Source organism: Bombus flavifrons, chromosome 9 (genome assembly GCF_040668555.2).
Source record: "Bombus flavifrons isolate JBK064 chromosome 9, iyBomFlav1_principal, whole genome shotgun sequence".
Lineage (NCBI taxonomy): Eukaryota > Metazoa > Arthropoda > Insecta > Hymenoptera > Apidae > Bombus > Bombus flavifrons.
In genome coordinates this window covers 12111264-12125162 of record NC_138450.1, presented here as the reverse complement: position 1 = coordinate 12125162, position 13899 = coordinate 12111264, and the positions used below count along the sequence as shown (strand labels likewise).

At 39.0% G+C, this 13899-nt stretch overlaps 1 protein-coding gene across 6 annotated transcripts in view; it reads right to left on the bottom strand.

The window, feature by feature from the left end:
• The window catches only part of beta-Spec (spectrin beta chain), a 38656-nt gene that overhangs the window by 9907 nt on the left and 14850 nt on the right, over positions 1–13899 (bottom strand). For 3 of the 6 annotated variants that reach the window (XM_069120281.1, XM_069120283.1, XM_069120285.1), the window contains exons 2-8: positions 9564–9752; positions 2961–8867; positions 2637–2728; positions 2438–2542; positions 2220–2362; positions 1938–1996; positions 1304–1360 (exon numbers count right to left, since the gene is read on the bottom strand). In XM_069120281.1, coding sequence (XP_068976382.1) covers positions 1304–1360; positions 1938–1996; positions 2220–2362; positions 2438–2542; positions 2637–2728; positions 2961–8867; positions 9564–9699 — 6499 coding nt within the window. In that variant the 5' untranslated portion in view covers positions 9700–9752. The remainder of the gene's footprint in view (positions 1–1303; positions 1361–1937; positions 1997–2219; positions 2363–2437; positions 2543–2636; positions 2729–2960; positions 8868–9563; positions 9753–13899) is intronic. The other 3 variants (XM_069120282.1, XM_069120284.1, XM_069120286.1) reach the window with 1 other exon arrangement.

The window sequence follows — 13899 nt, the reverse complement described above, 5'->3', positions numbered from 1 at the left end:
AACAATAAACAGACAAGCTGCTCTAAAAGCATCTGCTATTGCATAGGAAAGATGTTAGATACACATACAAACATACTTCAAAGTTCAAGTTATATTTGAATACTAACTTTCATATAAGTCACTGTGTGTGCTTACCTTTCAAATAAAGATTAAATTTTGTTGTATACTATTAATCGAGAGAAAGAACTTAATTTACGTAATTTGTACCCACCACTTTTATTTGGAAAATTATTATATTAACTCGTGTATGATAGGAATGTATATAATCGATATAATAAATATTGAATATTTCTGTATAATTCATGCAAAATTCAATTTTAATTGAAAAATATTCGTGATGTCAGTTGAAATATTATTAATCATTTTTTTTTTAAATACTCGTGTGTCTCAGGTAGAATAACTCCATCACCTGCTAAAAATAGTTAATAAAAGCAAGTAAAGGTTCGTAGCTGCGATTATAGCGAGAAACAGTAGTAATTTGCCTACGAATATGCTGAAAGACAGAACATGTGAAATTTATGAGAATGACCTGAATTGTGTAAAGATCAAATTACAATTTCAGAAGCTAGTTTTTATGCTTCTGCAAAGAGTAAAAGGTTTACATTATTTCTTACAAAATATAATTGCACAATTCGGGTAAATATTTCCGTGGAAAGAAACTAAAGAAAATCTGCTGTAAAACGCTGCCAGATGATTTGATTTTATGCTCCATCACCAGCTTAAAGGATCGATATAGCGGGATCTATATATAAAGTGCAATTCAATCATCAAATATCAGAGCCTCGTTTATAGACCAACTACAGATACGTAGTTAATACTGCTGAACAAACATTCAGCAACATATAATTGCACGACATTCTCGAAAAACTAGATCGTCTTCTATAAAAAAAAGGCACTGGTATTTAATAGAGTGTTGTCATTAAGAAACGATAATAAAATTAGTAAAAGATATATTGTATCATAACATACAATGATTTCCCTATATTCTGAAAAAGATTTTTAATTCTTTGCACTTTTCGTTAGCCACAATGAAAGAAATCGAGTAATGTAAAAATGAATTGTGCAAAGAAATGAAATAGAAAATACGATAAATAAATTAGCAGATGTGTAATGCATTAAATGGTCATCAAAATGATACAAATACAATACGTTATATGACGTTGATCATATAATAGATACACATTTATATATATATAGTCACATAAAAGGTAAAAAAAAACAATTTGTTTGAAATAATCATTTGGAAATAAAGACAAAATTTCTAGCGAAAAAATGACAATATTTGTTTCATCAGGACACTCACCTTCCTTGGGCTTGTCTTGAGGTTGTGGTGTACGTGTAGAAGCCTTGCGATGTGCCACTGCGATTTGTGCATTCCGTGCCGCATTTTAAGGTGCGTTATAGGATAGAATCGATAGTTGGGATTCATTGGATTTCCATTTGGAACGGAGTCACAATGGCGATAATAGGTTGGAAAGAGAAAAAGGCAAAAATAAACGTGCTGTTAGCAATTTCATGCTTATCCAAACAAACCAGTTTGTAAAACCAGTCGCCTGAGAGTTAAGTGTACAAAATACGTGGAAAGCAAAATCGGACGATACATATTGTATTAGTACAACAATAAAAAAAAAAAGAAAAGAAAAAAAAACGTTTCTATTCATTCTTTATAGTAGAATCGAGCGTTCAACGATCATCAATCACGCATTATCGTTGTTTTTGCAAGACATTAGATTGAGATATTTACTGATAATATCGTTTTAAAGCATCTAAAGAAAATGTTATCTTTCTTAGGTATCTTAATCGGTTTTTTGAGATTATTGCTATTCGTATTCTCTAATGCACTGAAAAGTGAACATTACAATGCAACGTATACGACACTCTTATCAAACTGTCTTTAGATAAAAAGACATTATGCAGTACATGTGTTATTATCTTACCATGTGATTCGTCTTCTCCGGCGGGACGTTCTCCAGTTGGTACACCTTCTGCTTCGGCTCTGTTATACAAAAATTATTATACTCTGTTATACCTTATGTTCCTTAATATTATTTCCTAGTTACCATTACAATATTTTATTCGTTTTATATTATAATTTTTTATTATATCTTAGATCCAGTGCTACATATAATTTTATTACTGGCTAATTGTAAGTATTTTCCATTTTACTAGCTAAATACGAAGCAAAACATATAATGAAAATTATTAAAATTTAATGGTACCTTTCGCTCGGTGGTTCGTCTGGACTAGTTACTGGTGTTGCTTTAGCTAATCGAGCTGCCTCGGCTGCTGCGGCCTCCTCCTTCTTGCGTCTTTCTTCTTCCTCTCGTTCTTGTTCTCTCCTCTTCATTTCTTTCAACTCAAACTGTAGCACGTACAAACGTTTTCATTGAATAAATTGTACAAATCAATATTTCTCATTCATAGAAAAAACACTAACCGTAGTGAGTCGATGCAAGGCACTAAACCTTTCTTCCTGAGCAGCTGCCGATTTTTCAAACGCTTCGTGCTTCTTAATCAGATTCTCCACTTCATCGATCGTGTGCTGTAACAATTACATTTATTATATCGTTAATTTTCATCAAATATTATTAACATCGTTAAAGAATTATGTTAGAAATTAATTTAACATTACTTACGCCAAGTTCTTGACTCATAAGGTATGGTTCCTGGGCGACTAACCATGCTTCAGCAACCGCTGCGTCTCTTGCGAATTGATAGACCTCCAAAACTACAATAATACGCAGACATCATTAATAAGGTGACCATATCATTTCTGACACGATAAACAGACTGCGGATATTTATGTAGATTCGTATTTTTACGGACATTATTAAAAAATGTATTTCACCTACTTATAATCTATATTCTTTCTGAGATATTTTAAAGATCTTTTGTGCTTTGAAATTTCCTATTATCCACAATAAATTATAATAGTTCAATCAAAATATCCATATATTTACTCAGTTGTAGATTCTCCCAACGTTCCTCCCATCTATGCAGCAACGCGTTTCTGTGATCAGTTAAAGCTGCCAATTTCTCCTTGATCTGGCTACTAGCATAGTGGTTCCTGGCTAACAAGTCTTTCCCAAGATTGATACACGCCATCAGGTTGTCCTCCCTAGCATCTATTTCGGCTTTTAAACTTTGATGATTGTTCATTAGTAACTCCACTCCAGCAACGTCGCGAGGTTTCTCCGAAGTGTTCATCTGACGAACTACATCATCCATCCAAATCATCAGAGTCCTAACCATGTTGAAGAATCGGAACAGATCACCGGTATCCTCCAGTTTCGTTCTTCTACCATCGCAAAGCGATTGAAGATTGTTCCAAGCAGCAACTACCTCTCCTTCACGATTAGTGATCTCTCTAGCCTTGTCTCCACAATAACTAGCTTGTAACGTAGCAGATTCCTCTTGGATCTGCGACACCTGGCTCTGCAACGTGGATAAATCCTGCATGAAGTTGGCGTGCTTCCTCTGCAGAGCTGAGACTGAGCCAGCGTCGCGACCTAATTCGTCAGACATAGCGTTCTGTTTCTCCAAGATTCTTCCAAGCACGTCTTTGCAATCGTGGAAGAACTTGTGCAGTTCTTTACTAGCTTCCAGCATTTGCGTACGAGTCTCGATCAATTCTAGCAGATCTTGCCAGACTTCGTTCAAACCATCCTCCCATTCTGCAATAGTAGCAGCATCGGAGTGACCACTTGCCATTAGAGAATCTGCAATTCCATTCACTGCCGCCACTCTTTCCGAGCCTATCGCCTCGGTATCTCGAGCAAACTCTTTGAACCTCTCCCAAAGGAGTGTCACATGATCGTAATCCTGACCCAATTCGTGGCTTCCAGCTACCAATTCTCTTTCTGCGATCCACTGCTCAAGATCGTCCACTTCTCTGTTCAGCATGAACAATTGAAGAGCGTCGTCTAATTTAGCTCGACGTTCACCAGCAAGATCTTTCAAACCAGCGTACAGTTTGTCTACTTGTGATTGTTTCACAGCAATCTGGTCAACAAGAGGATGTTGATCGTTAATGAGCTGCCTGGCGGTTTCTCCAAGCTGGCGGATGGTCTCCGCATAATCTTCCATGGCAAGTTCCAAAGACTCGTGTTTCTTCATCAAGTTCTGGGCTGAAATTTCGTCCTTGCCACGGTCTTCCACCATCATATACAATTCTTGTTCGCTCATCCAGGATTCCGCTTCTGTCGCGTCAAAGAAGTACTGCTGTGCCTTTTCGTTTTGCAGGAGATGCTTGTTCCTGTCGTCTACAGCATGCTTCAGCTCCTTCCATTTCTCGGTTAACTCGGGTATCAATTTCTGGAACTCAGGACTATCCTCGTGGCCCTCGTCTATAAGTTTCTGTCCGTTGTTGCAGACCAGATTGATTCTAGGTTCATGGTTCTCTATCTCAGTACGCAGAGACTGGTTCTTCTTCTTAAGCATGTGCACGTTAAACAATGAATTTCCATACTCCGTACTGGTAGCCTGAGGCATCTTCTCGGCGATCCAGAGCTTCTCGTCTTCCACGTCGCGCCTGAACTGGAAAGCTTCCTTCTTCTTTTCTAACTGACGTTGACGATCGATTAATGGTGCTTTCAGTTGGGCGAATCTCTGAGCCACCTTCTCCTTCTTGCACTTAATCTCCTCCATCTTGTCGTCAGGCACCGTACGTTGCAAGTGTTCAGCCTGTTTGTCCAACTCGGTAACCTGTCTCGCTTTCACAGCCATCTGAGTTTCGATCATTTGTTGCTTCTGCATCAAGATATTCACCGATGCCAAATCAGAACCAGTATCCGTGCTTTCAATCTGTTTCTCCAGTTCGTTCATCCAAGAATCAATATCGTCGCAAGTCTGGTGAATAAGGACTTCACGATTGGCGTCGAACAGGCGTTCACCTTTGTCATGAGTAGTAGTCTCAAGTTCCTCAAACTGGTCAGCCAATTCTGCCACCTTAGGCTTGATGATCTCAGCTAGATCAGGCTTCTGTTGAATCAATTCTTCAGCAGCCTGTTGTAATTGCTGCAGACGATCCTTATTACTCGCGATTTCGGCCTCAAACGCCTGGTGCCTTGTCCACTTGCTATGCACCGTCTTGGCACTTCTATAAGTTTCATCTTGAGCGGTGATGTGCTTCTCCTGAACCCATTCTCCCAATTCTTCGCAATCCTGTAAGAACATCTGCAACTGTAACTGATCCTTGAGTTTCTCCATATACTGATTCGCCTTCTCTCGGTTTATTCGACGACGCTCGTTAATGCTCTCTGCCTTCTTCTTGACTTTGTCCGCCGCGAAGTGGCCCTCGTCGACAAGTCGTCCGGCGAACTGCACCACGGAGTTGATTTTCTCGTCATTCGCGTCCATCGTGGTCATGAACGCCTCGTGACGCTTGATCATGTGCTCCGCTTGTTCGAAGTTCGCCGGCGTTTCATCCTTAGCGAGAATGTGCTCTTGCTGGGACAAAAGCACTTCTGCCTGGCGTGCGTCGCGATCGAAGATTTGCAGATTAAGAGAATTGGACAGTAAGATCTTTCTGTTGACCCACATCTGGCGTAAATCCTCCCAGCCCATCTTCAGGGCGTTTAATCTCTCCCTAAGGAACATGTACTGTGTATCACCATCACCAGCTTCACTGGTTAATCTTTCGCCGTACTCCATCATCTTCTGGTAGTCATCGGTATAATTATCAATCTCTTCCTTAATATTCTGGTGTTGTGTCAAGAGTTTCTCAGCATCAGCCAAGGTAGTTGGAGTATCTTCGCTGGCCACATCAGTTTGTGTCCTGCGTAACCAAGCCTGGAAGTGATCCAAATCTCTGAGGAATCTGTGAAGATCACCTGCTTCTTCCAATTTTGCATCACGTTCCTTCAACATCTGTGTCAACTGCTCCCAAATAGTGTGTATCTGATCAATCCTTCCCTTGATCACCTCAGGATCTTCCAGATTCTGTTGTTGGATATTCTGAGCCTCCATTTCCAAGGCGTCCAATTTAGCCTGGATAGCTGCCAAGTCGCGCTCCATTCCACTTAGTCGACGTTGCAAGGTCATGACTCCAGTCAGATCCATCTCTAAACTGTCTGTTTGTTGAAGGATACGTTTCTTATCCTCGATCCAAGATACTGTCTCGCGGCATTCAATGTGGAAGGTCTGTACGCCATGAGCAGAGTTCAATTCGTCACGTTTGTTCTCTGCTTTCTCGCGGAGCTCAGCCCATTTCTGGTTCAACTCGTTCTGACGTGCAACGATCTGCTCAGAATTGGGATGTTCAACGTGCAATAATTGTCTTGCGAGTTGATTGACCACAGCAACTCGCGAAGCGTTGGCATACATTTCCTTTTCGAAACCATTGTATCTGTGCTTCATAATCTCAACGTCTTCGATATCCTTCGCTGGTACCATAGTCTCCAACATCCTATTCTTCTCACCGATCCATTGCTCCACTCCGTCTGACTCGCTGAACAACTTATACAATGATAATGCATCCAACAATCTCTGTTTGCGAAGTTTGGCGAGTTCCATAAGTTCCTTGTATCTGGAGTCTATGGAGTCCAGTCTTTCCAGCACTTCCGGTGACTTAGCATCCTGCTCACCAAGAGACGATGCCTGCTGACGAAGCTGATCGATAGTTGTAGCGTAGTTCTTGAGTTCATCTGTCACATCTTTGTGTTTCTTCAACAACGATTGGACATTGGCTTCGTCTCTGCCAACGTCTTCTGATGAGACGAGTCGTAGTGTATCCAGCATCCAAATATCAATGTCATCGGCATCTGCAAACAGTTGATGATAGTCTACAGCCTCCTCCAAGCGCTTCCTTCTGAAAGCGGCCAAATCCAGGAGATGATTCCACATTCCCAGAATTTCTTGGAGCCTCTCCTGAATCCTATCAGAACCAAAGTGTTTCTGACGAACCAGTTCATCTCCAACAGCAGCCACAGACATCAATTGCGGTTCATGAGACTGGATTTCATTCTCCAGTGCTTTGTGTTTGGACAACAGCAGATTTATAGTCGTCAAATCGTGACCAATGTCTCCAGTCGATACGATCTGTTCCTTCTCCTTTATCCAATTCTCCTCGTCAGCCATGTCCCAATAGAACTGCCACAATTTACGAGACTCTTCCAATCTGGCTCTGCGTTCGACTGCCAGGCGTACCAATTCAGCGTACGCGTCTTCGAGCTGTTGGACGCGTTCAACAATGATGGTTGGATCACACGGTCGATAACCTTCTCCGTGTTCTAAGAATCTCTGGCTTTGTTGAACGACAGCTTTCACTCTTTCGCCCAACACGTTGATATCAGCTTCTACCAGAGAATGTTTCTGCAAAAGATCCTCGACGCCCATCAAGTGCTTTCCATAATCGTCGGTCAACAGACGCATTTTTATTTCTTCCATACTGTCTAGAATGTACAGCATCTCTTGGAAGTTCTGTTGGAGCTGCAAAGACAACTCTAATCTCATCCTTCTAGCACGAAGCAATTCGAGCAGATAATTCCACAATCTAAGAACATTATCTTTCCGAGCATTAATACGTTCGATATCGTGATAATTCTCAGCTTCCAATTCCTGTGAAACAGCCATAACAGCTTGAACTCGTTCTTCATACGCAAAGATGTCTGTCTCGATGGCCTCGTGCTTCTTGGCTGCAGCTTCCACAGCAGCTAAATCGAAACCGAAATTATCCTGAGAAACCAAACGTTGATTCTCGGACAACCAGGTCTCTCTCATGCTAGCCTTTCGGTTGAATCTAGCTGCTAGTTGTTCCAATTTCTCCTGACGAATCAATTCTTCACGCAGAGCCAATTCACGCTCGTGTTCCGCCTTTTCTAGCCTCTCCCACGCTTTGTTAATGTCCGAGATCATCTTACCCTCTTTAGGCGTATATGGTTTTTGATTATTGGCTCGCATCTTCGACTGTAAAGTGAACAGCAACACCTCCAGATTGCCTTTCTCGACAAACTTCGGAGGTTTCTCTACAGTACGATAATTAGAGAATTGGGAGAGCTGAGATTGCACTCCTACTAAAGAGTTAGCAAACCGACGATCACCTAAAGCCTCTATGGTGCCTTCTATCCATCTCAATAGGTCACTGGTTAAACTTTCGTACTCGTGTATCATACGGTCATTCTCCATGGCAATACCAACCACTTTGCCTATTCTTTTACCTTGCACGGTCTCCTGTTTCATCTTCGAGAAGTAATGATAATACGTGACTACATAAGTGATGATTGATTTTTCGTCAGGATGATCGACGAATATGTCTTCAGCATCTAAAAGTTTCGTCAGACCAAGCTTGTCTTCGGCTACATTGAACGCGTTGTTTAAATTGTAAATAGCATTTGATTTGGAAAGTTTGTCGAACTGGATCAAATCCGGACGGTGTTTATGAATGATGGCGTTGAAGGCTAAACCATCGCGCCAGGATGTAGTGAAATTTCGTACATTTACATTGTGATATCCAGCAGTTTTCATTTGACACCAAAGAAGTAGAGCGTCTTTCGCTGATTTCGTTTCCTGATTGTCCGTTTCTTCGATGGTAATGTCTTGAATTTGGAATCGCAGGATAATAGTCCAGATGAGACCAAGACTCAAACGAGGATTTCCATCGACTATGTCGTGAGATCCCATATTTTCTAGATGCACTCGTTGCTCCCGAAGGAATTGCAACGCTTTATCGACGTTTTCTAGACAATGGATTCGCATTTTTCCTTTCGTAGGTCGTGGTAAACGTTCTCCGGAGAGAATCTCGAGAAGCTTGATGAGCATTTTGCCATCTCGAAGATCGACGTATAGATCGCCAATTCGGCATGAACACCGAACCAGATGGGAATTGACCCATTTTTGGAAAGTCTTCTTTTGTACCAATTCACGTTCACCTGGTTTAAGAAACACGAAAATAGAAAATTGAGTAAATATTATAACAAAATTTTAATTACAGAATTGATTAAAAAAAGGACGTAAGTATAGAAAATTGATTAAATTGCAATGTTTTAAAATCGCTTTTCTATTTCTACCTCTCAGGTCGTCCACAACTGTATCGTAGTTCATTTTCAAATAAATTCAGGCTATCTATCTCACGATATCTGTTGCGATATTTATTTTTCTATACATTCTTATAATACCCTCAAGTGCTCACTCAATGATTTTAGATTCACCGGAAGGCTACTACTAAACATTTTCTACGATAGCCACACACTTTAAAGTGTGCACTTATCAACCCAGTATCTATATCAAAGGATGTGGCAAAGCTAACTTCGACGTTTTAATTTCTCAAATAATTAACGATACATAATCGTGTAAATCATCAACGATCTACTAAAATTTATTCGTATACAAAGTATGCCTTTTATGGCCATTTACAAATTGCATCTTACAAGTTACGTATAATATACACGAATTTACGAAATAAAACTGCTATGTACCAACCGTACTTTTCAATCACATTCACGTTTTTTAAAAATTCATGAATGAAAATACTCCATACTACAAAAATTGGAAACCATTTATCAAACAGAAACATTTCGTTTTTGTTAACGAATATAAAGATAACAAGTAAGGAAAAGAGGACGTACCAGCTAAAGCTTTGATGCGTGAACGTTCAAAAAGTCTCGAACTCGAGTTTCCCCCGTCGTATTCGTACTCATCGACAATCTCTTGTTGTAGCGTGGGGTCCCAACCCCCGCGCACCACCGAGATGTCGGTCGTCATTTTGTCAATCGGACCAACAACTCACTTCTTTCTTACCCTTCGAAAGGGTGCTCCTGGAACAAAATAACATCACGTTACGATCTTTATACGTAAAGAATTTTCATATTCGAACAAAATTTTCTTGCATTTTCTTCTTTCTTTCCTTTTTTTTCTGTTTAATTTTAGAAATCGATGAAATCAAACAAACGTGGTAATTAAATGTCTTATTATTAGCCACTATTAAATAAAAAGTAATTACGAGAACTCTACAATATTGTATTTATTATATCATTTACGTACTAATTAATTACATAGATCCAAGGATATTAAAATTTCACACGGCTATAAAGATTTGATACTAGGAAAAGAAAAAGAAATATGTAAAAGCTTATAAAAAAATAACGTTCAAATACTTTTTATAGCCACTATACATTCACATACATCTATAAATCGTACATTATGTATCAGTGACGTTTGGCTCTACTGGTGACAACATCAATGATGTTTGGTCATCTCGATGTTATTAAACGTGCTAAATTCAATACTTCAATACTTAATTCAATACTTTAACGTTCAAATACTTTTTATAGCCACTGTACATGCACGTACACCTATAAATCGTACATTATGTATCAGTGACGTTTGATTGTACTGGTGACAACATTAATGATGTTTAGTCATCTCGATGTTATTAAACATGCTAAATTCAATACTTTAACGTTCAAATACTTTTTGTAGCCACTGTACATGCACGTACATCTATAAATCGTACATTATGTATCAGTGACGTTTGATTGTACTGGTGACAACATTAATGATGTTTAGTCATCTCGATGTTATTAAACATGCTAAATTCAATACTTTAACGTTCAAATACTTTTTGTAGCCACTGTACATGCACGTACACCTATAAATCGTACATTATGTATCAGTGACGTTTGGCTTTACTGGTGACAACATCAATGATGTTTGGTCATCACGAAGTTATTAAACGTGCTAAATTCAATACTTCAATACTTAATTCAATACTTTAACGTTCAAATACTTTTTGTAACCACTGTACATTCACATACATCTATAAATCGTACATTATGTATCAGTGACGTTTGGCTCTACTGGTGACAACATTAATGATGTTTGGTCATCACGAGTGATTATTAAACGAGCTAAATTCAATTCGTTAGAGTCGCTCAGAAAAACTACTTGATACGAAACTTGTCAAACATTTTGTCCACTTTTCTACACAAAGGACCATCTGAGAACTTCCACGCAAAATAACTGCATATATACGTACATACGTAATTAGCATATTTGGTCGACGTAACGATGAGTTGCTACCAACAACCTAGCCAACGACAATTCGTTTCAATTGCGGATTACGGTATCAGGAAGGAACGAATTCGCGGATACGAAGAACGGGACGAGCGGTTTATTCATTCGACTGTGGCCGGGTTCGTACGCCATTGGTGCATATTTCGCACGTGTGACATCATTCGCGTGATGTAATCGCACGTCGAGCGACTCCCACACGATCTCAGAACGTAAAGCAACGAGTTGTTCACGGTACACGTCTGGAAATAAGCGGTACGTGCACTTGACAATATACGATCGTACGTTGCTTTCCTTCCATTTGATCGCGATAAACCCGTTCTTTGCAATCATCGTACAAAGTCTCTGATGTAACGATCCAATATAATTTTTCAGTCTAATAACGCGACGTATCTGATAAATGCCTAGTTCCTCGAGTTTTCGTGATAATGATACGTCAGTCAGCCTTGCATTTTTCTTGCAATTTTATACAAACAATCGTACACGTAGTGAAAAGACGATTGATTACACGTTTCTTCGTATTATATTTTCTCTTTAAAAGTCTACAAACTGTTGACCAGTTATACAGGTAGTATAAAAAGTCTTATTTTATATGATGTAACGACCAAAAATAACTTTTCGGCCTAATAACGTGGCGTAGCGTATCTGATAAACATTGCGCTGCTTGTCGAGAACAAAAATACCTCGTTTCTCTACTCTTCTTGCGACTGCATAGAATCGCTGCAGGAAATTATAACAATCTAGTAGCTTTTTTCGAAAAATTATCTCGCGACGTATCGTCGTCAGCCTTAAAATAAAACTAACAGATAAGACAGTGTGTACGTATTTCTGTAGTTTTAAGCGCGCAATTTCAATTCCAACGACTGTATCTGTCGACCAGGAGGAAGAATAAAGAACACCTCGGCAAACTGAAAGAATTTGAGGGAAATTGCACGAACAGTCGATGGAATTCTTATCATCGCGATTCGCTTGCAACAATCCAAAGCCTCGATTATGTAATTTCAATCAACGATACGCTATAAAAGTTTGTTTGCTCGATCGACAGGATGAAATCATGCGCGCAATTATGTTTTATTCATTCTCGGATTGACGTTGCTCTGTAAAAGGACTCGCGTCTCAAACGCGTGCTTTACCATTTCGATCAGAATCGGCGAATGTCGAACATCCAATTACCGTGCAGTCTCGTTGAATTTTAAATTTTTATAATTAACTTTTGCGAATAAATTACTTTCTTATCTAACGATAAGTATCGTTGTTCAAAAAGAAGTCACATAGATACGAATCTTGCGGTAGACGTATGCTTCCAGTAGTCCGCCGTTTCGTAGAAATAATCGATGTGCATGTTATTTAATTTTTTTCGTTAATAAAAATTGAAAAATAAAGAGGATGATTCCTGTGTACGCATAGAATAGACATTTACATTCCCTTCTTTCTCTTTTTGAACATAACTTTTGATACCAAAAACTTTATTTGCAAGAGAGTGCTGTTTCAAAATGTTTAACATATACATAATAACAATAATAATATATAACGTGCACGTAAAAAATTATTAAGAGCGTTGGAAAACCTACGTGAATCACTGCACATAAACCTCACGTATATCGTTTCACTGTTTCATTCTTAATATATGTTAAACGATAGCGATTCGTCTTTTACACGATTCCAGCTTATCTTTAGCCTTATCAACAATATCTGCAAGCGTTTATCCGCAATTAATAGGTTCAGCGTTTCTCATTGAAGAATATGCACGGTTACGCTGCTGCAGAATCTTTATTTGCCGTTCCAGGAATAACTTCTACGGTATATTATTCCGTACACATCTAGAATTAGTCACGCGTTCGTGGCATCGAAAAGTTGCACTTTCGTTCGCCTCCGCTAATTTCAAAGGTGTTTTAATTACAGTACGATATACGTACCGTTCGTAAAATGTCCAGATACTTTGATCGATTTCCAGCGACTGTAACTGAATTTGACCAAGATTACACACGGAACACGTAAGAGACAAACCCGTGCAAATAAGATTGCTTCGCGATTGTTATCTCGGCGGAGATTGCGTGAATCGTACTCTGGAAATAGTACACACGTGCTCAATGCGCTGTACGTATCTATAACGCCAAGTAGAAAACGCGGAGTCTCTTTAGAAATTCAGATTCCTCTGGTTCTTTGTAAGGAGAATCGTACTTGCATACGAGTAGCGATGAAAAGAAGAGAAGATAATTACGCTAAGTTGTGCACAGAATGTTGCACGAAACGAATTGCACGCTCCAAGTACGTAGTTGAGGACGATACGTGGCTGCGTGATGGTGGAGCTGTAGGTGTGGAATAATTGGATTTATTCGAATCTTCTAGGGATTATTTTTAAACGGATTAAAAGAATGCAGAATAGGCGGATGGTTTAGATGTACTTTTTATAATATTCTTGTTAAGAGTAGCTTAACTGCATTTCGTAATTTTCATGGTAATCGTTATCGTAAGAATTTATCGTAAGAAAAAGAAAGTTGTTATCATCTAAAACTACAATTAGAATGTACTTGTCGAAATAATCAGATAATCGAATATTTCTATCTAAAGTGTTGATACTTGGAGAATCACGTGAAAATACGATCCTCGAAAGTCATCGTTTCTTCGTTCTAGAGTCGAACCTTTCTTTCTAGAACGTTTCTCCTTTCTAACATTTATTCTAACTTTTTCGATTCATCTACGAAACACCTAAACCTCATTGAGCGTCTCTAATCTCGATCTATTTTTCCAAGATAAGATATTCCAATTTCGCAGACATCCTCGGGAATCGTTATTTTTTCGTCGCTTCTTTTGTGAAAATTTATCAAGTTCTCGCATATCGCGTACATGATACATCCATAAAAGTTGTTGTTCGAACACAGTTCCGGGTTT